Source organism: Salmo salar, chromosome 14 (assembly GCF_965601325.2).
Source record: "Salmo salar chromosome 14, fSalSal1, whole genome shotgun sequence".
NCBI lineage: Eukaryota > Metazoa > Chordata > Actinopteri > Salmoniformes > Salmonidae > Salmo > Salmo salar.
Genome location: NC_138304.1, coordinates 79,355,001 through 79,380,701, shown reverse-complemented (window position 1 = coordinate 79,380,701; position 25,701 = coordinate 79,355,001). Strand labels below are relative to the sequence as shown.

Genomic DNA, 25,701 nt, shown 5'->3' with positions numbered 1-25,701 from the left:
ACACAAAAATAATCAATGGAAATCCAATTTATCAACCCATGGAGGTCTGGATTTGGAGTCACACTCAAAATTAAAGTGGAAAACCACACTACAGGCTGATCCAACTTTGATGTAATGTCATTAAAACAAGTCAAAATGAGGCTCAGTAGTGTGTGTGGCCTCCACGTGCCTGTATAACCTCCCTACAACGCCTGGGCATGCTCCTGATGAGGTGGCGGATGGTCTCCTGAGGGATATCCTCCCAAACCGGTCATGCTGGAGGATGTTGCAGGCAGCAGAACGTTCTCCACGGCGTCTCCAGACTGTCACGTCTGTCACATGTGCTCAGTGTGAACCTCCTTTCATCTGTGAAGAGCACAGGGCGCCAGTGGCGAATTTGCCAATCTTGGTGTTCTCTGGCAAATGCCAAACGTCCTGCACGGTGTTGGGCTGTAAGCACAACCCCCACCTGTGGACGTCGGGCCCTCATGCCACCCTCATGGAGTCTGTTTCTGACCGTTTGAGCAGACACGTGCACATTTGTGGCCTGCCGGAGGTCATTTTGCAGGGCTCTGGCAGTACTCCTCCTTGCACAAAGGCGGAGGTAGCGGTCCTGCTGCTGGGTTGTTGCCCTCCTACGGCCTCCTCCACGTCTCCTGATGTACTGGCCTGTCTCCTGGTAGCGCCTCCATGCTCTGGACACTACGCTGACAGACACAGCAAACCTTCTTGCCACAGCTCGCATTGATGTGCCATCCTGGATGAGCTGCACTACCTGAGCCACTTGTGTGGGTTGTAGACTCCGTCTCATGCTACCACTAGAGTGAAAGCACCGCCAGCATTCAAAAGTGACCAAAACATCAGCCAGGAAGCATAGGAACTGAGAAGTGGTCTGTGGTCCCCACCTGCAGAACCACTCCTTTATTGGGGGTGTTTTGCTAATTGCCTATAATTTCCACCTGTTGTCTATTCCATTTGCACAACAGCATGTGAAATGTATTGCCAATCAGTGTCGCTTCCTAAGTGGACAGTTTGATTTCACAGAAGTGTGATTGACTTGGAGTTACATTGTGTTGTTTAAGTGTTCCCTTTATTTTTTTGAGCAGTATAATTACTAGAATGGGTATAGCCCCTCGGACTAATATGATTCCCGTTCTAGAAATTATAAACTGAACAAAAATATAAACGCAACATGTAAAGTCTTGGTCCCATTTTTCTTGACCTGAAATTAAAAATCACAGAAATTTTCCATAAACAGAAAATAATTATTTCTATCACATTTGCACAAAATTGTTTACATCCCTGTTAGTTAGCATTTATCATTTGCCAAGCTAGTCTATCCACCTTATAGGTGTGGCATATCAAGAAGCTGATTAAACAGGATGATCATTACACAGGTGCACCTTGTGCTGGGGACATTAGAAGGCCACTCTAAAATATACAGTTTTGTCACGCAACACAACGCCACAGATGTCTGAAGTTCTGAGGTAAAATGCAATTGGCATGCTGACTGCAGGAATGTTCAACAGCGCTGTTGCCAGAGAATTTAATGTTAATTTCTCTACCATATGCTGCCTCCAACTTTGTTTTAGCAAATTTGGCAGTACATCCAACCGGCCTCACAACCGCAGACCACTTGCATCCACGCCAGCCCAGGATGCCACATCAATCTTTTTCAGCTGTGGGATTGTTTGAGGAGAGGGAGGGCGGGTGCTGAGGAGTATTTCTGTCTGTAATAAAGCACTTTTGTGGGGAAAAGCTCATTCCGATTGGCGGGCCTGACTCCCCAGTGGGTGGACCTGGCTCCCAATTGAGTGGGCCTATGTCCTCCCAAACCCACCTATGGCTGTGCCACTGCCCATTCATGTGAAATCCATAGATTAGGGCTTAATGAATTTATTTCATTTGACTGATTTCCTTCTATGAACTGTAACTCAGTAAAATCTTAGAAATTGTTGCATTTTATGTTTTTGTTCAGTATTTGTCTTTGAGTCGTACATAACAGTAACTTAAAGTATACAAGTTCCTGGCTACTTTAGTGTGAACTGAAGTAAACATCAACGTTATGAGCTGAACTTGTTGATGAATTGCTTGAAAGCCCCAGGCATATCCTCCTGATTTCCCTCGATCCTCACAGTCGCATAAGATGGCCACTCACTCATTCCATCTCTGTACACTGAAGTAAGTGCACGTATTTTCTAAGTCTGTTGTCACTTTTTTGCTAGTCTCCCACCCACTTCACATTTTCTAGTGCAGTAGTCTGGTTAACAGTGGATAAGATTAGGCTTGGATTTTCGCCCACAATATGCGGATGTCATTGCAGTTGATTTCTTGTAAACATTCCTGCCCCCAAAACAATAAAAAATAGATATATTCGTAATTCATTTGATATTCATTAGTTTGTATTCTGTCAGCACTTTCCATCACATGGCAGGGCAGTAAATCATCTTCAGTGACAGTTGGCAGAATCTCCCACTATGTTTTATTGAGAATGTTACTCGTGTCAGGATGTATTGGAAGTCCCAGTCTCTCTTCCCTCTCTCCCCCTAGAGTCTCAGTCAGTTGAGAGGCCTCACAAAGGATGTTAAAACATTTCAAAGTCATCACCAGGGGTCCTCTACAGTACCACACCATAGGCTGCTGCTCTGGGTGGAAATATAGGGGATTCTCTTAAAAATGAGCGGATAAACTGAGAAATGAGAGAGACATATTGGTGCCATTCAAAGTTTAAGACTGTTGAACCAGTTATGTAAGAATGAATGTGGAAGTATGAATGCAGAATTCATGAGTTGAATCAGGTTTTTCTTGAGTTGATTTACGTGGTCTCATACTAAATAATATATTAACCTAAGTTTGAAATATTCCTTTATTCACCACTTTAGGCATAATTCATGTTCTGTGTTGAGTTCTCTGTGTTTTTGGTGAAAGACGAAAGGAAAACGATGTTCTGTCGTTCCGTCTGTTAAGCAGTCTGTCACTGAGCCCAGTAAAAGTCAGGATGGATTGACTCTCCTTGATACCTGTGTACTGCAGTGGTTCATTACTCAGTGTGGGCAGTGAAGTAGAGGTGGCAGAGTTTACTTTATTTATAGGCTTGCCAGTTGTCAGCTCTGTTTCTGGCCTCGGCCTAGTCGGAGGGGTTGAAACTGTATGCTCTGAAGGTTAGATGGAAAAATGCATATTACACTGTAGTTATGTCTGACTGCATTTATAAACTAGTTAGTATTTGGAGAGGCAAATTGTGTGATCAGGTTATTTAATTGATGTGGGCCAATTTTTAATCTGCGAACTCCTATAATTTAGTTTTTGCTCAATTCTTCCTATGCTTATTTATTGAATTGCTTATTTCTCTGCTGACTGACATACTAGTTGATGGCAAACATTTAGAATTTCCTGTAATGTTTACTTGTTTAATCACCTTCTGCTCTCGAAACTCTCCAAGCGAAAGGGAGTCGAATCGATTCCCCACAGGATTTTAACTGGAGTTGAAAAGCAGCTGTATTATGTGTTGTTAGGGGGGTCGCAGATAGAACGCAGAACTGAAAGAAAGACTGTTGGAGAGAGACAGGGAACAGAGAGAGACGGAGAGGGAGAGAGAGTATGGTAGTCAGAGAGCTGTTTGTGTAATGCTGCAGTGAGCTCTTCAAAGATACTGTTTACCTCACATCATCCCAAAATGACAATCAATACAGAGTTTTGTTCATCTGGGTCTGTCCTTCAGCTTGCCATGTTTTACTGTTAGACTATGTTACTTGGGCTTCCAAATATAATTTACTAAATTGAAATGTATCGACGGACAGACTCCATACAGGTTTAGGAATCATTTTAAATTGTCCATGACAGGCAGGGAGGCAGACGAGTAGGCAGGGAAGCGAACAGGGAGACGGATTGAAAGACTGGTAAGCAGACAAGTACACAGGCAGGCAGACAGGTAAGCAGGCAGGGAGAGATGTAGACAGCCAGACAGGTAAGCAGGCAGGCAGACAGATAGACAGGCAGGCAGGGAGAGAGGTAGACAGCCAGACAGGCAGACAGGTACACAGGCAGGGAGAGAGGTAGACAGCCAGACAGGTAAACAGGCAGGGAGAGAGGTAGACAGCCAGAGAGGCAGGCAGACAGGTAAACAGGCAGTGAGAGGTAGACAGCCAGAGAGGCAGATCCAGGCAGGCAGGTAACCACCCCTCATGACCGCTGTGGTAGAAATGTACTATCAGCAACAATACTCAAATCCTTCCATGTCCATTTCTACTTCCAGGCGGTTTCATAAGCTGCCTGCAGCATTTCTCTGCTTGTTAAACCATGATCCCTAAGCCACTTCCCAACACTGCAAACACACAACAGTGAATGTGACTCGACTTCTAATAAACAGAGGGCTTTAACATCCCTTTAAGACCTTCATTTGGTGAGCTTTTTAACTTACAGGAATGTGCTTAGTAACAACAGCATGCTAGATACATTTTTATGTAAAGCAAGGCCATGTCAGTGTTTTCAATAATGGCACTCTGAGAGTTTCCTGTCACTGGAACTGCTCTGCTCTTCAGTGTGGTGGATGAATCAGAATTAGTTGGGTAACATAGATAATTAAGATGTTTTATTAGTATAATATGCTTATGTGAGGTACTTGTCATTAGAAAGTGTCCTTTGGACTCTGGTATGTTTCAGTTGCACGTCTCCCTTAGCTGGGGCTCAGTCACTTGGGGCCCAGAGAGGGGAGAGGTCAGACTTGTCTTTTATATGTGAATGTCTCTTTACCTATTCTTAAACCATGTGAAGGGATGGCATGATTAATGGGGAACCAATGACTTGTCTCCACAATGTCTGTGAGCAAGTCACTCCCTCCTTTTCTTTATTGTGGGGAGGATTATGGCAGTGTCTGGGACCATTGTATGTCCTCTCTTAGATCTCGCACTTATCCTGTGATAATATATGGCCTAGAGGCTCACTCCCCCCAGTGAGCCTGTCTAGGAGTGGGGTCAAGAGGGGGTTTGCTTGAGATGGGAGTATCTAGAGTTGACAATTGATATATGCCATTGGATGAAATTGTGTTTTTGTTCTATGAAGTACCAGGGACGAGATTAGAACCTCGTCATTAGGGATCAAACTGAACGATAATTTATAGCCAATGCTATCTAGATACTCCTCTCTAAAGTAAACAGTCTTTCTTTGTGAACCGTTCCTAACTATCTGTGGTTTGTCATGTCAAAAGGGGGTGGATATTTGGGTATAAAATATCTCAGTAGCCATTGTGTTAAAACCTTCCTGGTTCATTCCAGAGAGTGCATCATTGAAGGTCAAGTGCTTTTGCAAAAGTATCTTAAGTATTAAAGATGTAGTTTAACTCGGACTGGTGTGTTTGTAACTCTCCTCATTTGGTAATGCAGAAATTAGCCACCACATTAGTCTGTCAGATCAGAACTACAGAAGGACGTGTTGGTCTGGTCGTCCTGAATCTGGATCAAAGTATATTCTGTCTGTGCTGCTCTGTTGCTCAGGATAATAATGTGATATTTTGTGGCTGTCCAAACAGGGGTATGTAGTGGGGAACTGAGAAGTAGCCTATCTAGGAGCTTGACTGGAGTATATATCGCTCGCTCTCTCTCAGCCCCCATGGGGTGTGAGGCCCAGCCAACAGAGTAACTCATAGAGACATTTTTGTTTGCAACTAAAGCAGCGAGGCTGAGAGTGATGATACAGCACGGCCATAAACATCTTTATTGATCCAGCTATAAAACTCACACTGTAGGATGGGGAGAAGGGACAGGGCTGGAGTTGGGTTATTTGTGTTATTATGCTCAATTAAATTGGCAGGGCCATGTGATCTTGCTTAGACTAGGAGCAATAGTTATAGCGAGAGACCACCGGTTACTTTAAGTGGTGAGGAAACACTGGCTCTATCAAAAGGGTGCCAAATACTATAATATGTGCTTTACACACTATAGCGTACACTGTGTGAAAACACTCTTTGTAGAAATGGTTCTTCCTTGTCACTTCAAATGGTCTGACTGACCATCCGTAATGTGCTCAACGTTTCTAACCCTAGTCCCTTCTTTCCCCGGTCCACAGAGAAGAAGGAGGTGTCTCAGAATCTGGAGAACTACACGTCTAAATGTCCAGGAGGAATGGAGGTTCTCACCCTGCCTGATGGACTCAAACTGCCCCCTGTACCGTTAAGCAAGCTACCCATCGTCAGGTACGTCAGTCAGTCAATCGGATTTTTAAAGCCCTTTTTCAGCAACAGTTGTCAGGTAAGTCAGTCAAAGGTGGTGAGTGGTCTGGATCATGTTTATTAAGAACGAATGGATGAAAATGCTCTGAAACTGAGAGAAATGGGGAGGTAATCTCTGACCATGTCCAATAACAAACGCCTGTTTTCGTGTTCCATTGCAGAAGGTTTTGCTACGGTGTGCCCTAATGAACACAACCCTGGTGTATGAACTGTCATTCTGATTTGATCTTACCAATGTACCAATGAGCTCATCATTGTTACGACACTGTTCTAACATCGAGTAACTACTACTCTGAGTGGCCTGATTAATCAATAGACAATATTTCTTCCCGCTCAACAAAGTCAGGTCATTTTGACGATGGTGTAATGATTGAAATGTAGCTCTTCTCCTCCGTCCTCCCCTCTGGTCAGAACAGAGTTATAGCTGTTTGAGTTCTAAGTGAACATTTTACATGACACTCTGATTTACAGAAGCATCTACTTGTAAATGTATTTATGGTGAAATATGACTCGTTTACGTTTCAGTAAAAGTCAGTCGTATAGCAGAAATGACACCACTGTTCAATAGGCCTGTCTTGGCTAGTCTGGGGCTCTGTTGAATAGGCTTGGCTAGTCTGGGGCTCTGTTGAATAGGCTTGGCTAGTCTGGGGCTCTGTTGAATAGGCTTGGCTAGTCTGGGGGCTCTGTTGAATAGGCTTGGCTAGTCTGGGACTCTGTTGAATAGGCTTGGCTAGTCTGGGGCTCTGTTGAATAGGCTTGGCTAGTCTGGGGCTCTGTTGAATAGGCTTGGCTAGTCTGGGACTCTGTTGAATAGGCTTGGCTAGTCTGGGACTCTGTTGAATATGCTTGGCTAGTCTGGGGCTCTGTTGAATATGCTTGGCTAGTCTGGGGCTCTGTTGAATATGCTTGGCTAGTCTGGGACTCTGTTGAATAGGCTTGGCTATTCTGGGACTCTGTTGAATATGCTTGGCTAGTCTGGGACTCTGTTGAATATGCTTGGCTAGTCTGGGGCTCTGTTGAATATGCTTGGCTAGTCTGGGACTCTGAATAGGCTTGGCTAGTCTGGGGCTCTGTTGAATAGGCTTGGCTAGTCTGGGGCTCTGTTGAATATGCTTGGCTAGTCTGGGGCTCTGTTGAATATGCTTGGCTAGTCTGGGGCTCTGTTGAATAGGCTTGGCTAGTCTGGGCCTCTGTTGAATAGGCTTGGCTAGTCTGGGGCTCTGTTGAATAGGCTTGGCTAGTCTGGGGCTCTGTTGAATAGGCTTGGCTAGTCTGGGGCTCTGTTGAATAGGCTTGGCTAGTTTGGGGCTCTGTTGAATAGGCTTGGCTAGTCTGGGGCTAGTCTGGTGGCTCTGTTGAATAGGCTTGGCTAGTCTGGGGGCTCTGTTGAATAGGCTTGGCTAGTTTGGGGCTCTGTTGAATAGGCTAGTCTGGGGGCTCTGTTGAATAGGCTAGTCTGCAGGCTCTGTTGAATAGGCTAGTCTGGGGGCTCTGTTGAGTAGGCTAGTCTGGGGGCTCTGTTGAATAGGCTTGGCTAGTCTGGGGGCTCTGTTGAATAGGCTTGGCTAGTTTGGGGCTCTGTTGAATAGGCTAGTCTGGGGGCTCTGTTGAATAGGCTAGTCTGGAGGCTCTGTTGAATAGGCTAGTCTGGGGGCTCTGTTGAGTAGGCTAGTCTGGGGGCTCAGTTGAATAGGCTAGTCTGGGGGCTCTGTTGAATAGGCTTGTCTGGGGGCTCTGTTGAATAGGCTAGTCTGGGGGCTCTGTTGAATAGGCTAGTCTGGGGGCTCTGTTGAATAGGCTAGTCTGGGGGCTCTGTTGAATAGGCTAGTCTGGGGGCTCTGTTGAATAGGCTAGTCTGGGGGCTCTGTTGAGTAGGCTTGTCTGGGGGCTCTGTTGAATATGCTTGGCTAGTCTGGGGCTCTGTTGAATAGGCTTGGCTAGTCTGGGGCTCTGTTGAATAGGCTTGGCTAGTCTGGGGCTCTGTTGAATAGGCTTGGCTAGTCTGGGGCTCTGTTGAATAGGCTTGGCTAGTCTGGGGCTCTGTTGAATAGGCTTGGCTAGTCTGGGGCTCTGTTGAATAGGCTTGGCTAGTCTGGGGCTCTGTTGAATAGGCTTGGCTAGTCTGGGGCTCTGTTGAATAGGCTTGGCTAGTCTGGGGCTCTGTTCAATAGGCTTGGCTAGTCTGGGGGCTCTGTTGAATAGGCTTGGCTAGTCTGGGGCTCTGTTGAATAGGCTTGGCTAGTCTGGGGGCTCTGTTGAATATGCTTGGCTAGTCTGGGACTCTGTTGAATAGGCTTGGCTAGTCTGGGACTCTGTTGAATATGCTTGGCTAGTCTGGGGCTCTGTTGAATATGCTTGGCTAGTCTGGGGCTCTGTTGAATATGCTTGGCTAGTCTGGGACTCTGTTGAATATGCTTGGCTAGTCTGGGGCTCTGTTGAATATGCTTGGCTAGTCTGGGACTCTGAATAGGCTTGGCTAGTCTGGGGCTCTGTTGAATAGGCCCTGGCTAGTCTGGGGTTCTGTTGAATATGCTTGGCTAGTCTGGGGCTCTGTTGAATATGCTTGGCTAGTCTGGGGCTCTGTTGAATAGGCTTGGCTAGTCTGGGGCTCTGTTGAATAGGCTTGGCTAGTCTGGGGCTCTGTTGAATAGGCTTGGCTAGTCTGGGGCTCTGTTGAATAGGCTTGGCTAGTCTGGGGCTCTGTTGAATAGGCTTGGCTAGTCTGGGGCTCTGTTGAATAGGCTTGGCTAGTCTGGGGCTCTGTTGAATAGGCTTGGCTAGTCTGGGGCTCTGTTGAATAGGCTTGGCTAGTTTGGGGCTCTGTTGAATAGGCTTGGCTAGTCTGGGGCTAGTCTGGGGGCTCTGTTGAATAGGCTTGGCTAGTCTGGGGGCTCTGTTGAATAGGCTTGGCTAGTCTGGGGCTCTGTTGAATAGGCTTGGCTAGTCTGGGGGCTCTGTTGAATAGGCTTGGCTAGTCTGGGGGCTCTGTTGAATAGGCTTGGCTAGTTTGGGGCTCTGTTGAATAGGCTAGTCTGGGGGCTCTGTTGAATAGGCTAGTCTGGAGGCTCTGTTGAATAGGCTAGTCTGGGGGCTCTGTTGAGTAGGCTAGTCTGGGGGCTCTGTTGAATAGGCTAGTCTGGGGGCTCTGTTGAATAGGCTTGTCTGGGGGCTCTGTTGAATAGGCTAGTCTGGGGGCTCTGTCGAATAGGCTAGTCAGGGGGCTCTGTTGAATAGGCTAGTCTGGGGGCTCTGTTGAATAGGCTAGTCTGGGGGCTCTGTTGAATAGGCTAGTCTGGGGGCTGTGTTGAGTAGGCTTGTCTGGGGGCTCTGTTGAATATGCTTGGCTAGTCTGGGGCTCTGTTGAATAGGCTTGGCTAGTCTGGGGCTCTGTTGAATAGGCTTGGCTAGTCTGGGGCTCTGTTGAATAGGCTTGGCTAGTCTGGGGCTCTGTTGAATAGGCTTGGCTAGTCTGGGGCTCTGTTGAATAGGCTTGGCTAGTCTGGGGGCTCTGTTGAATAGGCTTGGCTAGTCTGGGACTCTGTTGAATAGGCTTGGCTAGTCTGGGGCTCTGTTGAATAGGCTTGGCTAGTCTGGGGCTCTGTTGAATAGGCTTGGCTAGTCTGGGGCTCTGTTGAATAGGCTTGGCTAGTCTGGGGCTCTGTTGAATAGGCTTGGCTAGTCTGGGGCTCTGTTGAATAGGCTTGGCTAGTCTGGGGCTATGTTGAATAGGCTTGGCTAGTCTGGGACTCTGTTGAATATGCTTGGCTAGTCTGGGGCTCTGTTGAATATGCTTGGCTAGTCTGGGGGCTCTGTTGAATAGGCTTGGCTAGTCTGGGGGCTCTGTTGAATAGGCTTGGCTAGTCTGGGGCTCTGTTGAATAGGCTTGGCTAGTCTGGGGGCTATGTTGAATAGGCTTGGCTAGTTTGGGGCTCTGTTGAATAGGCTAGTCTGGGGGCTCTGTTGAGTAGGCTAGTCTGGGGGCTCTGTTGAATAGGCTAGTCTGGGGGCTCTGTTGAATAGGCTTGTCTGGGGGCTCTGTTGAATAAGCTAGTCTGGGGGCTCTGTTGAATAGGCTAGTCTGGGGGCTCTGTTGAATAGGCTAGTCTGGGGGCTCTGTTGAATAGGCTAGTCTGGGGGCTCTGTTGAATAGGCTAGTCTGGGGGCTCTGTTGAATAGGCTAGTCTGGGGGCTCTGTTGAATAGGCTAGTCTGGGGGCTCTGTCGAAATAGGCTAATCTGGGGGCTCTGTTGAGTAGGCTTGTCTGGGGGCTCTGTTGAGTAGGCTTGTCTGGGGGCTCTGTTGAATAGGCTAGTCTGGGGGCTCTGTCGAATAGGCTAGTCTGGGGGCTCTGTCGAATAGGCTAGTCTGGGGGCTCTGTCGAAATAGGCTAGTCTGGGGGCTCTGTTGAGTAGGCTTGTCTGGGGGCTCTGTTGAGTAGGCTTGTCTGGGGGCTCTGTTGAGTAGGCTTGTCTGGGGGCTCTGTTGAATAGGCTAGTCTGGGGGCTCTGTCGAATAGGCTTGTCTGGGGGCTCTGTTGAATAGGCTAGTCTGTGGGCTCTGTTGAATAGGCTAGTCTGGGGGCTCTGTTGAATAGGCTAGTCTGGGGCTCTGTTGAGTAGGCTAGTCTGGGGGCTCTGTTGAATAGGCTAGTCTGGGGGCTCTGTTGAGTAGGCTAGTCTGGGGGGCTCTGTTGAATAGGCTTGTCTGGGGGCTCTGTTGAATAGGCTTGTCTGGGGGCTCTGTCGAGTAGGCTAGTCTGGAGGCTCTGTTGAATAGGCTAGTCTGGGGGCTCTTTTGAATAGGCTAGTCTGGGGCTCTGTTGAATAGGCTAGTCTGGGGGCTCTGTCGAGTAGGCTAGTCTGGGGGCTCTGTCGAGTAGGCTAGTCTGGGGGCTCTGTTGAGTAGGCTAGTCTGGGGGCTCTGTTGAATAGGCTAGTCTGGGGGCTCTGTTGAATAGGCTAGTCTGGATGCCCTGTTGAGTAGGCTAGTCTGGAGACTCTGTTGAATAGGCTAGTCTGTAGGCTCTGTTGAATAGGCTAGTCTGGGGGCTCTGTTGAGTAGGCTAGTCTGGAGGCTCTGTTGAATAGGCTAGTCTGGGGGCTCTGTTGAATAGGCTTGTCTGGGGGCTCTGAGTAGGCTAGTCTGGGGGCTCTGTTGAATAGGCTAGTCTGGGGGCTCTGTTGAGTAGGCTTGTCTGGGGGCTCTGTTGAGTAGGCTTGTCTGGGGGCTCTGTTGAATAGGCTAGTCTGGGGGCTCTGTCGAATAGGCTAGTCTGGGGGCTCTGTCGAAATAGGCTAGTCTGGGGGCTCTGTTGAGTAGGCTAGTCTGGGGGCTCTGTTGAGTAGGCTTGTCTGGGGGCTCTGTTGAGTAGGCTTGTCTGGGGGCTCTGTTGAATAGGCTAGTCTGGGGGCTCTGTCGAATAGGCTTGTCTGGGGGCTCTGTTGAATAGGCTAGTCTGGGGGCTCTGTTGAATAGGCTAGTCTGGGGGCTCTGTTGAATAGGCTAGTCTGGGGCTCTGTTGAGTAGGCTAGTCTGGGGGCTCTGTTGAATAGGCTAGTCTGGGGGCTCTGTTGAGTAGGCTAGTCTGGGGGGCTCTGTTGAATAGGCTTGTCTGGGGGCTCTGTTGAATAGGCTTGTCTGGGGGCTCTGTCGAGTAGGCTAGTCTGGAGGCTCTGTTGAATAGGCTAGTCTGGGGGCTCTTTTGAATAGGCTAGTCTGGGGCTCTGTTGAATAGGCTAGTCTGGGGGCTCTGTCGAGTAGGCTAGTCTGGGGGCTCTGTCGAGTAGGCTAGTCTGGGGGCTCTGTTGAGTAGGCTAGTCTGGGGGCTCTGTTGAATAGGCTAGTCTGGGGGCTCTGTTGAATAGGCTAGTCTGGATGCCCTGTTGAGTAGGCTAGTCTGGAGACTCTGTTGAATAGGCTAGTCTGTAGGCTCTGTTGAATAGGCTAGTCTGGGGGCTCTGTTGAGTAGGCTAGTCTGGAGGCTCTGTTGAATAGGCTAGTCTGGGGGCTCTGTTGAATAGGCTTGTCTGGGGGCTCTGAGTAGGCTAGTCTGGGGGCTCTGTTGAATAGGCTAGTCTGGGGGCTCTGTTGAGTAGGCTAGTCTGGGGGCTCTGTTGAATAGGCTAGTCTGGGGGCTCTGTTGAATAGGCTAGTCTGGGGGCTCTGTTGAATAGGCTAGTCTGTGGGCTCTGTTGAGTAGGCTAGTCTGGGGGCTCTGTTGAATAGGCTAGTCTGGATGTCCTGTTGAGTAGGCTAGTCTGGAGGCTCTGTTGAATAGGCTAGTCTGGAGGCTCTGTTGAGTAGGCTAGTCTGGGGGCTCTGTTGAGTAGGCTAGTCTGGGGGCTCTGTTGAGTAGGCTAGTCTGGAGGCTCTGTTGAATAGGCTAGTCTGGTTTTCTGTTGAATAGGCTAGTCTGGGGGCTCTGTTGAATAGGCTAGTCTGGGGGCTCTGTTGAGTAGGCTAGTCTGGGGGCTCTGTTGAGTAGGCTAGTCTGGGGGCTCTGTTGAATAGGCTAGTCTGGAGGCTCTGTTGTTTTTACAGCAACATGTTTAGTGGTCCATGCATGGCTTTTGAAAAGAGTTAAAGATTTCCCTGTTTTGGTCGAAGAAGTTGGTAAATTGAGTTTGCCATTTTTAGTTGATGCATTTCAAGTGAATGTATTTTATATGGCCAAGTTAGTAATTGAGAAGCCTCGGTTTCATGCATGTTAATATTAGAAGCCTCCTCCCTAAGTTTGTTTTATTCACTGCTTTAGCACACTCTGCCAACCCGGATGTCCTAGTCGTGTCTGAATCCTGGCTTAGGAAGACCACTAAAAACTCTGAAATCTCCATCCCTAACTACAACATTTTCAGACCAGATAGAACGGCCAAAGGGGGCGGTGTTGCAATCTACTGCAGAGATAGCCTGTAGATTTCTGTCCTACTATCCAGGTCTGTTCCCAAACAATTTGAACTTCTACTTTTAAAAATCCACATCTCTAAAAACAAGTCTCTCACCGTTGCCACCTGCTATAGACCACCCTCTGTCCCCAACTGTGCTCTGGACACCATATGTGAACTGATTGCCCCCCATCTATCTTCAGAGCTCGTGCTGCTAGGTGACCTAAACTGGGACATGCGTAACACCCCAGCCATCCTACAATCTAAGCTTGATGCCCTCAATCTCACACAAGTTATCAATGAACCTACCATGTACCACCCCAAAGCCGTAAACAGGGGCACCCTCATAGATATCATCCTAACCAACTTGCCCTCTAAATACACCTCTGCTGTTTTCAACCAAGATCTCAGCGATCACTGCCTCATTGCCTGCATCCGTAATGGGTCAGCGGTCAAACGACCTCCACTCATCACTGTCAAACACTCCCTGAAACACTTCAGCGAGCAGGCCTTTCTAATCGACCTGGCCCGGGTATCCTGGAAGGATATTGACCTCATCCCTTCAGTAGAGGATGCCTGGTTATTTTTTTTGAAATGCCTTCCTCACCATCTTAAATAAGCATGCCCCATTCAATAAATTTAGAACCAGGAACAGATATAGTCCTTGGTTCTCTCCAGACCTGACTGCCTTTAACCAACACAAAAACATCCTGTGGCGTTCTGCATTAGCATCGAAACAGCCCCCGTGATATGCAACTTTTCAGGGAAGTTAGAAACCAATATACACAGGCAGTTAGAAAAGCCAAGGCAAGCTTTTTCAAGCAGAAATTTGCTTCCTGCAACACAAACTCAAAAAAGTTCTGGGACACTGTAAAGTCCTTGGAGAATAAGAGCATCTCCTCCCAGCTGCCCACTGCACTGAGGATAGGAAACTCTGTCACCACTGATACATCCACTATAATTGAGAATTTCAATAAGCATTTTTCTACGGCTGGCCATGCTTTCCACCTGGCTACCCCTACCGCGGTCAACAGCACTGCACCCCCCACAGCAACTCGCCCAAGCCTTCCCCATTTCTCCTTCTCCCAAATCCAGTCAGCTGATGTTCTGAAAGAGCTGCAAAATCTGGACCTCTACAAATCAGCCGGTCTAGACAATCTGGACCCTTTCTTTCTAAAATTATCTGCCAAAATTGTTGCAACCCCTATTACTAGCCTGTTCAACGTCTCTTTCGTGTCGTCTGAGATTCCCAAAGATTGGAAAGCAGCTGCGGTCATCCCCCTCTTCAAAGGGGGACACACTCTTGACCTAAACTGCTACAGACCTATATCTATCCTACCCTGCCTTTCTAAAGTCTTCGAAAGCCAAGTCAACAAACAGATTACCGACCATTTCGAATCCCACCGCACCTTCTCCGCTATGCAATCTGGTTTCAGAGCTGGTTATTGGAGCACCTCAGCCACGCTCAAGGACCTAAACGATATCTTAACCGCCATCGATAAGAAACAATACTGTGCAGCCGTATTCATTGACCTGGCCAAGGCTTTCGTCTCTGTCAATCACCACATCCTCATCGGCAGACTCAATAGCCTTGGTTTCTCAAATGATTGCCTCGCCTGGTTCACCAACTACTTCTCTGATAGAGTTCAGTGTGTCAAATCGGAGGGCCTGTTGTCCGGGCCTCTGGCAGTCTCTATGGGGGTGCCACAGGGTTCAATTCTTGGGTCGACTCTTTTCTCTGTATACATCAATGATGTCGCTTTTGCTGCTGGTGAGTCTCTGATCCACCTCTACATAGACGACACCATTCTGTATACTTCTGGCCCTTCTTTGGACACTGTGTTAACTACCCTCCAGACGAGCTTCAATGCCATACAACTCTCCTTCCGTGGCCTCCAACTGCTCTTAAATACAAGTAAAACTAAATGCATGCTCTTCAACCGATCGCTGCCTGCACCTGCCGACCCGTCCAGCATCACTACTCTGGAAGGGTTCTGACTTAGAATATGTGGACAACTACAAATACCTAGGTGTCTGGTTAGACTGTAAACTCTCCTTCCAGACTCGCATCAAACATCTCCAATCCAAAGTTGAATCTAGAATTGGCTTCCTATTTCGCAACAAAGCATCTTTCACTCATGCTGCCAAACATACCCTCGTAAAACTAACCATCCTACCGATCCTCGACTTCGGCGATTTCATTTACAAAATAGCCTCCAATACCCTACTCAATAAATTGGATGCAGTCTATCACAGTGCCATCCGTTTTGTCACCAAAGCCCCATATACTACCCACCACTGTGACCTGTACGCTCTCGTTGGCTGGCCCTCGCTTCATACTCGTCGCCAAACCCACTGGCTCCAGGTCATCTACAAGATAAGGTAAAGTTCCCCCTTATCTCAGCTCGCTGGTCACCATAGCAGCACCCATCTGTAGCACGCGCTCCAGCAGGTATATCTCTCTGGTCACCCCCAAAGCCAATTCCTCCTTCGGCCGCCTCTCCTTCCAGTTCTCTGCTGCCAATGACTGGAACGAACTACAAAAATCTCTAAAACTGGAAACACTTATCTCCCTCACTAGCTTTAAGCACCAGCTGTCAGAGCAGCTCACAGATTACTGCACCTGTACATAGCCCATCTATAATTTAGCCCAAACAACTACCTCTTCCCCTACTGTATTTATTTATTTATTTATTTTGCTCCTTTGCACCCCATTATTTTTATTTCTACTTTTCACTTTCTTCCACTGCAAATCTACCATTCCAGTGTTTTACTTGCTATATTGTATTTACTTCGCCACCATGGCCTTTTTAGCCTTTACCTCCCTTATCTTACCTCATTTGCTCACTTTGTATATAGACTTATTTTTCTACTATATTATTGACTGTATGTTTGTTTTACTCCATGTGTAACTCTGTGTTGTTGTATGTGTCAAACTGCTTGCTTTATGTTGGCCAGGTTGCAATTGTATAAGATAACTTGTTCTCAACTTGCCTACCTGGTTAAATAAAGGTCAAATAAATTCAGCGGTCATAAAATCCTTATTTACTTTGACAAAATCATTATTATTCAGACAGTATAGGCAGCAGCTCTGTAGAGATGAGATGACTTGGAATTAAATAATAGTCAAATAAAACAAATGTAATATTCACAACAGCTGAAATATTTGATTAAAGAGAATAAATGATGGTTAATAAGTGATCTGCAGTAATGAGAAGTCACTACCATCATGGGTTTTTATTCATTGTTTTATTCTGTGTTACAGTGGTCAACCCAAATAATCAAAATGTAAAACTGACCTCAAAAAGCACTAATTGCTCAGCGCTATTGAGAATAAAATAGTTCTTTAAAGGTAGCCTAGTGTTTATGTTACAGTAAGTTCACTTAAAACACAACTCAGAGTTCTGCCCACTTCTGCCCACTCAGAATTCTAGCCCTATTTCTGGGTTGGCAGGGCCATTACTAGCACCAGGAGAGATGGAGGACCGTCTGTACCGTTTGTCTGTGTGTAGATAGATGGATGGATGGATGGATGGTTGGATGGATGGATGGATGGATGGATGAATGCCTGGCTCCTCACAGAGGTGATAAGTGCTGTGTCCACTAGCTCCAATTCACACCTTCAGAGTGCTTTGCTCATTAAATGGCCTGGGCTAGAATCTCAGGACAGAATTCACAAATTCTACAGGATTTATGTTCTGCTGCCATCTGATTGACAGAGGTGTGTGTGTGTGTGTGTGTGTGTGTGTGTGGCTCAGGTCACCATGCCAAAATCCATCTCATTTTCTCTCTCAGGACCTTTAATGGACCTGGCTGTTGAGATAAAATGTTTCTCTCTGCCTCCTTCGCTCCTTCTCCATCTCCCATTCCTTTACAAACCATCTGACCATAATGGCCATGTACTCTTAAATCTCCACCCGGCACAGCCAGAAGAGGACTGGCCACCCCTCGGAGCCTGGTTCCTCTCTAGGTTTTCTTACTAGGTTCCTGTCTTTTTAGTGAGTTTTTCCTAGCCACTTTTCTTCTGCATCTTTATTGCTTGCTGTTTGGGGTTTTAGGCTGGGTTTCTGTACAGCACTTTGTGACATCTGCTGATGTAAAAAGGGCTTTATAAATACATTTGATTGATTGGTTGGTTCTCCCCTGCTACAGATCAGTGGAGCTGTTGGATCTGCCCGTCAGCCTGCGCCCCCACAAGCAGAAAGGCCTTCTGGAAAACAACATGTCCTCCAAGAGTCCCTTCATCTACTCTCCCATCATCATGCACACCAGAGGAGAGGAGCGCAACAAGACGATAGGTGGGCGCGTGCACGCACACAGACACACACACACACACACACACACACACACACACACACACACACACACACACACACACACACACACACACACACACCTTCTGAAGTTGCTGTGTGAAAGTAAAGCAATTTTAGGCCTTGTCGTGGATGAATCAGAATTAGTTGGGTAACATAGATAATTAAGATGTTTTATTAGTATAATATGCTTATTTGAGGTACTTGTCATTAGAAAGTGTCCATTGGACTCTGGTGTCTTTTCAGTTGCACGTCTACCTTAGCTGGGGCTCAGACACTTGGGACCCAGAGAGGGGAGAGGTCAGACTTGTCGTCATGGGAATGTGTCTTTACCTATTCTTAAACCATGTGAAGGGATGGCGTGATTAATGGGGAACCAATGACTTGTCTCCACAATGTCTGTGAGCAAGTCACTCCCTCCTTTTCTTTATTGTGGGGAGGATTATGGCAGTGTCTGGGACCATTGTATGTCCTCTCTTAGATCTCGCACTTATCCTGTGATAATATATGGCCTAGAGGCTCACTCCCCCCAGTGAGCCTGTCCAGGAGTGGGGTCAAGAGGGGGTTTACTTGAGATGGGAGTATCTAGAGTTGACGATTGATATATCCCATTGGATGAAATTGTGTTTTTGTTCTATACCATACCAGGGAGGGACGGTTCTAAGGAGACCAGATACTGGCCTATTCAATGAACCAGGTTGACATAGCAGTTACTGTCTGCTGTGTTTTATGGATATCTGTCATACAAAACTTAACCTTTGTGAACTGTTACTAAGTATCTGTGTTTTGTCAATGTACGTTGAAGGGGGTGTATCGTTGCTATAAAAGATCTCTGTAGCCATTGTGTAATTACCTCATTCAATGGTTCATTCGAGAGAGTGCATTATTGGGGGTCAAGTACTTTTGCAAAAGTATCTTAACCTGTTGGGTCTAGGGGGCAGCATTTGCACGTCTGGATAAAAAAAATGTACCCGATTTAATCTGGTTACTAATCCTACCCAGTAACTAGAATATGCATATACTTATTATATATGGATAGAAAACACTGTAAAGTTTCTAAAACTGTTTGAATGGTGTCTGTGAGTATAACAGAACTCATTTGGCAGGCAAAACCCTGAGACATTTTCTGACAGGAAGTGGATACCTGATGTGTTGTATTGACTTTAAACCTATCCCATTGAAAAACACAGGGGCTTAGGAATATTTTGGCACTTCCTATTGCTTCCACTAGATGTCACCAGCCTTTACAAAGTGTTTTGAGTCTTCTGGAGGGAGATCTGACCGAACAAGAGCCATGGAACGATGATGTCCCATTAGACACCTGGCGCGCGAGTTCATGTTGGGTACCCTCGTTCCAATACGTTATAAAAGAGTATGCATTCGTCCACCTTGAATATTATTCATGTTCTGGTTAAAAAAGGCCCTAATGATTTATGCTATACAACGTTTGACATGTTTGAACGAACGGAAATATATTTTTTCCCCTCGTTCATGACGAGAAGTCCGGCTGGCTTACATCATGTGCTAACGAGACAGAGATTTTTGGACATAAATGATGAGCTTTTTTGAACAAAACTACATTCGTTATGGACCTGTGATACCTGGAAGTGACATCTGATGAAGAGAATCAAAGGTAATTGATTATTTACATAGTATTTTCGATTTTAGATCTCCCCAACATGACGTCTAGTCTGTATCGCAACGCGTATTTTTCTGGGCGCAGTGCTCAGATTATTGCAAAGTGTGATTTCCCAGTAAGGTTATTTTTAAATCTGGCAAGTTGATTGAGTTCAAGAGATGTAAATCTATAATTCTTTGAATGACAATATAATATTTTACCAATGTTTTCTAATTTTAATTATTTAATTTGTGACGCTGACTTGACTGCCGGTTATTGGAGGGAAACGATTTCCTCAACATCAATGCCATAGTAAAACGCTGTTTTTGGATATAAATATGAACTTGATAGAACTAAAAATGCATGCATTGTCTAACATAATGTCCTAGGAGTGTCATCTGATGGAGATTGTAAAAGGTTAGTGCATCATTTTAGCTGGTTTTATGGTTTTGGTGACCCTGTCTTTGACTTGACAAAACATTACACACAAGTCTTGTAAATGTACTGTCCTAACATACTCTAAATTTATGCTTTCGCCGTAAAACCTTTTTGAAATCGTAAAACGTGGTTAGATTAAGGAGATGTTTATCTTTCAAATGGTGTAAAATAGTTGTATTTTAGAAAAATTAGAATTTTGACATTTATTTGGATTCAAATTTGCCGCTCTTGAAATGCACCTGCTGTTGATGGAGTGCACCACGGGTGGCACGCTAGCGTCCCACCTAGCCCCAAGAGGTTAAGTATTAAAGATGTACTTTAACTCAGAATGGTGTGTTTGTAACTCTTCTCATTTGGTAATGCAGAAATTAGCCACCACAGCCTACTAATATTTTCATAAAATATCTATAAATAACGTGATGGAATAAATTCATCTTCTATACACGCTTGGCTAATGCCATAATTAAACCAGGAGCTCCTTGTTTCTCTCTCTCTCTCTCTCTCTCTCTGTCTCTGTCTCTGTCTCTGTGTCTGTCTCTGTGTCTGTCTGTCTGTCTGTCTGTCTGTCTGTCTGTCTGTCTGTCTGTCTGTCTGTCTGTCTGTCTGTCTGTCTGTCTGTCTGTCTGTCTGTCTGTCTGTCTGTCTGTCTGTCTGTCTGTCTGTCTGTCTGTCTGTCTGTGTCTGTCTGTCTGTCTGTCTGTCTGTGTCTCTCTCTCTGTCTCTCTCTCTCTCTCTGTCTCTCTCTCTCTCTCTGTCTCTCTCTGTCTCGCTCTCTCGGCTCTCGCTCTCTCGGCTCGCTCTATCGGCTCTCGCTCTCTCGTTCTCTCTCTTTCTCTCTCTCTCTCTCTGCTCTCGGCTCTCTCCTCTCTCGCTCTCTCGGCTCTCGCTCCAGGAGCTCCTTGCGTTTCTCTCTCTCTCTCGCTCTCTCTGTCAAATTTCAAATTCAAATTCAAGCTGATTTATTGGCATGAAAAATATTGTGTCAATATTGCCAAAGCAACAATGTATACAATATACATTGTAATAAAATTATAAACAATAACAAATAATAATATAAAATTGCAGTAAATAATAATACAAAATTAAATACAAACATAATAACAGTAAAATGGTAACAATCAATAGTAGAATGTAATGTAATAAATATAAAATCTAAATATAGAAAATGTAACTAGAACTAACTTATAACTAAATAACGGTCATCTTCACCATTACATCAGTACTACAACTACTATCATCATTACCACTACTACTACCACCACCACCATTACTAAACTGCTATCATTACCATTACCACCCATACCACTACTATTTGGAATGATAAACACTCTAGTGGTAGCATGAGACGGAGTCTACAACCCACACAAGTGGCTCAGGTAGTGCAGCTCATCCAGGATGGCACATCAATGCGAGCTGTGGCAAGAAGGTTTGCTGTGTCTGTCAGCGTAGTGTCCAGAGCATGGAGGCGCTACCAGGAGACAGGCCAGTACATCAGGAGACGTGGAGGAGGCCGTAGGAGGGCAACAACCCAGCAGCAGGACCGCTACTTCCGCCTTTGTGCAAGGAGGAGCAGGAGGAGCACTGCAAGAGCCCTGCCAGAGCCCTGCAAAATGACCTCCAGCAGGCCACAAATGTGCATGTGTCTGCTCAAACGGTCAGAAACAGACTCCATGAGGGTGGTATGAGGGCCCGACGTCCACAGGTGGGGGTTGTGCTTACAGCCCAACACCGTGCAGGACGTTTGGCATTTGCCAGAGAACACCAAGATTGGCAAATTCGCCACTGGCGCACTGTGCTCTTCACAGATGAAAGCAGGTTCACACTGAGCACATGTGACAGACGTGACAGACTCTGGAGACGCCGTGGAGAACGTTCTGCTGCCTGCAACATCCTCCAGCATGACCGGTTTGGCGGTGGGTCAGTCATGGTGTGGGGTGGCATTTCTTTGGGGGGCCGCACAGCCCTCCATGTGCTCGCCAGAGGTAGCCTGACTGCCATTAGGTACCGAGATGAGATCCTCAGACCCCTTGTGAGACCATATGCTGGTGCGGTTGGCCCTGGGTTCCTCCTAATGCAAGACAATGCTAGACCTCATGTGGCTGGAGTGTGTCAGCAGTTCCTGCAAGAGGAAGGCATTGATGCTATGGACTGGCCCGCCCGTTCCCCAGACCTGAATCCAATTGAGCACATCTGGGACATCATGTCTCGCTCCATCCACCAACGCCACGTTGCACCACAGACTGTCCAGGAGTTGGCGGATGCTTTAGTCCAGGTCTGGGAGGAGGTCCCTCAGGAGACCATCCGCCACCTCATCAGGAGCATGCCCAGGCGTTGTAGGGAGGTCATACAGGCACGTGGAGGCCACACACACTACTGAGCCTAATTTTGACTTGTTTTAAGGACATTACATCAAAGTTGGATCAGCCTGTAGTGTGGTTTTCCACTTTAATTTTGAGTGTGACTCCAAATCCAGACCTCCATGGGTTGATAAATTGGATTTCCATTGATTATTTTTGTGTGATTTTGTTGTCAGCACATTCAACTATGTAAAGAAAAAAGTATTTAATAAGATTATTTCATTCATTCAGATCTAGGATGTGTTGTTTTAGTGTTCCCTTTTATTTTTTTGAGCAGTATATATATTTGGCTGCAAGAGGAGCCATTGCTCCTTCGCCCATGAGTATTTTTTCTTTTTCCTCTGGGTTTAATAAGTTCAAATTTGGAATAAATGTAGTCATTTCTGTGAATAAGGGATCTCTTAGTGAGGAATATTTCTCACAGTAAAGGAGAAAGTGCATCTCTGTCTCTACCTCCCCTGTCGTGCAGTGACCACATGCACGCTCCTCTTTGGGTAGCCATGTCTTTTTATGTCTGCCAGTTTCTATTGCCAATCGGTGGTCACTCAGCCTGTACTTTGTAAGGATATGTCTCTGCTTCGTATCTCTGACAGAGTAGAGATAATCAGCCAATTCATATTCTCTGTTTAGGGTCAGATAGCAATTTAGTCAGCTTTGGGATTTTATTTCGTTTTTCCAATGTTGTAAATATGAGTCCTTTGATTGGTTCATGATTTTGTTTATTTGAATTCTTTCTTTTGAAGCAGTGCTGGTGCCAGCTTGGTTGGTGAGGTCCAACACCAGCTACTGAGAGGGCTCATTTCTGGGCTCAACTCTTGGGTTTGAAGTGCTTTAAATTGCAGACTTGAATTTGGACTTGAATTTAGATGTAGCCAAAATTTTAATGATCTTTTCTCTATTTTCATTATCACTAGAAAGCCAATTCTGCCCTACATGCATTAGTTAGTGTATTTCTCTGGACTTGTAGGATTTTCTGACAGAATTCTGCATGTAGGGCTTCAATTGGATGTTTGTCCCACATTTTAAAGTCCAGTTTATTGAGTGGCCCCCAAACCTCACATCCATAAAGAGCTATTGGTAGGATTACACTGTCAAATATTTTCGTCCAAATTCTAATTGGGATGTTGATTTTGAATAATTTCATTTTTATTGCATACAATGCTTTGCGGGCTTTTTCTTTGAGTGCATTCACTGCCATATTAAAGTTTCCCAATGCAGATATGGTCAGACCAAGGTAGTTATAATTTTTAGTGTGTTCAATGATAGTGTTGTTCAGGTTGAATTTATATTTGTGTTTCTGACATGTTTTTTTTGGGGGGGGGGGGGAATCATGATTTTCATTTTTTGGAAATTTACTGCCAGGGCCCAATTATGGCAATATTGCTCTAGAATATTAATGTTCTGTTGAAGACCTTCTTTGGTTGGTGATAGAAGTACCAAGTCATCAGCATATAGCAGGTATTTCACCTCTGTGTCAAATAGTGTGTCCTGGGGCTGGAGAATGGTCCAACATGTCTGTTAATTCATTGATATAAATGTTGAAAAGGTTTGGACTCAAACTACAGCCTTGTCTCACACCTCGACATTGTGAAAATAATTATGTTCTTTGGTTTTTGATTTTTATTGCACTTTTTTTTTCTGTGTACATACATTTTATTAAGTCATACACCTTACCACCAAGCCCACTTTGGAGAATTTTGTAGAATAGCCCTTCGTGCCAAATAGAATCAAATGCTTTTTTAAAGTCAATAAAGCAAGCAAAGATTTTGCCGTCTTGTTTTTGGTGGACGTGTTTATTAATTAGTGTGTGTAAGGTGTATATATTTCTGTCTCTCTCTCTCTCTTTCTCGCTCTCTCAGCGCTCTCTCGGCTCTCGCTCTCTCTCGCTCTCTCGGCTCTCGCTCTCTCGGCTCTCGCTCTCTCGGCTCTCGCTCTCTCGGCTCTCGCTCTCTCGGCTCTCTCTTTCTCTGCTCTCTCTCTCTGCTCACTCGCTCTCTCGCCTCTCTGCTCTCTCGCTCTCTCGCCTCTCTGCTCTCTCTGCTCTCTCTTTCTCTCGCTCTCTAGGCTCTCTCTCGCTCTCTAGGCTCTCTTTCTCTCGGCTCGCTCTCTCGGCTCTCGCTCTCACGGCTCTCGCTCTCACAGCTCTCGCTCTCTCGACTCTCGCTCTCTCGGCTCTCGCTCTCTCGGCTCTTGCTATCTCTGCTCTCGCTCTCTCGGCTCTCTCGCTCTCACGGCTCTCTCGCTCTCTCGGCTCTCGCTCTCTCGGCTCTCGCACTCTCGCTCTCTCGCTCTCTCGGCTCTCGCGCTCTCTCGGTTCTCGCACTCTCGCTCGCTCACTCTCTCGGCGCTCGCTCTCTCGTCTCTCGCTCTCTCGGCTCGGTCTCTCGGCTCTCGCTCTCGGCTCTCTCTCTCTCTCGGCTCTCTGCTCTCTTCTCTCTCTTGCTCTCTCTCTCGCTCTCTCTCTCTCTCTCTCGCTCTCTCTCTCGCTCTCTCGGCTCTCGCTCTCTCTCTCTCGGCTCTCTCTCTCTCTCGGCTCTCTGCTCTCTTCTCTCTCTCGCTCTCTCTCTCTCTCTCTCTCTCTCTCTCTCTCACTCTCTCGCTCTCTCTGAACATTCACGTGTTATAATTTTTTGGGGGATCTGAAAAACCTCCAGTTTTAGCAGACTTTCTCATGATTGTGACGGATGGCTTTTCTAGATGAGATCTACTCTGGCTTCTCACAGAATTCAAGGAGTGTGAACTCTCTCTGATACACTGCCAAATCAGATGGACTCAACACAATGGCTGTTGTTAGAATTGTTATCGAGTTTTTCAGTATGACTGAAAGCCATTCTGTCTTTGTCCGTTCACTGTTCGTTCATTGTAGTCTCCCTTTGAGTGTAGTTGTGTCCTGTCTTAGTGTGATGCCATCTTTCATCATGCAGGCTATATTGAACAGTGAATCATTACTGTGTGTGTGTCACAATGACATGACATGCACACAGGTATCTGTGTGACTAAAACATCAGGGACACTGAGTTGTAGGATAGCGTCATCACCTCCCACGCCTGATTTATCAGTGTAATAACGCCGCTTCCAGACTAACAAGATTGACAATCACGTCTTCACCGGAAAATAAACAAACAAGTTGAGAGGGGAAAAAAATAACAACAAATACATTTAAATATCTATTCAATAGATAAAGTGCTTTCCGTGTTATCTATAATTCATTGGTTTAATTTTGTTGTAGCTTCCTGCCTGCCTGCTCCTATCAGGCTTTCTCTCTGTCAATTCAATTTGATTTATTGGCATGACGTAACAATGTACATATTGCCAAAGCTTATTTTGGATATTTACAATATAAAAAATAAATAAAAATGAGAATCAAAATTGACAATGGGACAACAGTAACAACAATAACTAAAGGTCAGAATAACCATACATTCAACAATAACAATAGCCATACAGTAGAGTACATGTGCAGGTTGATTGGTCTGTCAGACACTGTCCCTCATCTTATGGCAGGCAGCAATGTAGTGCGCTGCCAACCCACAGCTCTCTGCGTCCTCCCCCAACAGGACGGGTAGCCTACTGTCATCAGAGAGGTCTTTGAAACCTTGGATAAGGGTTTCAAATTTGGGAAAATGACACTCTAATTGTTTTATATTTTTTACATTTTGTCCGGAAATGCAGCTCCGTCCTGTGTCTACCCTTCTCAATGGCAAGGATGTGCTCACTGAGCCTGTACTTTGTCAAGGTTTTTCTAAGGTTTTGATCAGTAACCATGGTCAAATATTTAGCCACGGTGTACTGTCGATTTAGGGCATATAGCACTGCATTTTGCTTTGTGTTTGTGCTTGTGTTTCCCAATAAGCAATGAAGTTTTGTTTTGACTGTGTTGTAATTTTGT

The 25,701-nt window shown here is 45.9% G+C and overlaps 1 protein-coding gene across 3 annotated transcripts in view; it reads left to right on the top strand.

The window, feature by feature from the left end:
- LOC106570238 (trafficking protein particle complex subunit 9) overlaps positions 1-25,701 on the top strand; it is a 398,200-nt gene that overhangs the window by 49,198 nt on the left and 323,301 nt on the right. For all 3 annotated transcript variants that reach the window (XM_045694753.2, XM_045694752.2, XM_082961201.1), the window contains 2 exons: positions 6,043-6,169; positions 17,239-17,384. In XM_045694753.2, the coding sequence (XP_045550709.1) occupies positions 6,043-6,169; positions 17,239-17,384 (273 nt within the window). The remainder of the gene's footprint in view (positions 1-6,042; positions 6,170-17,238; positions 17,385-25,701) is intronic.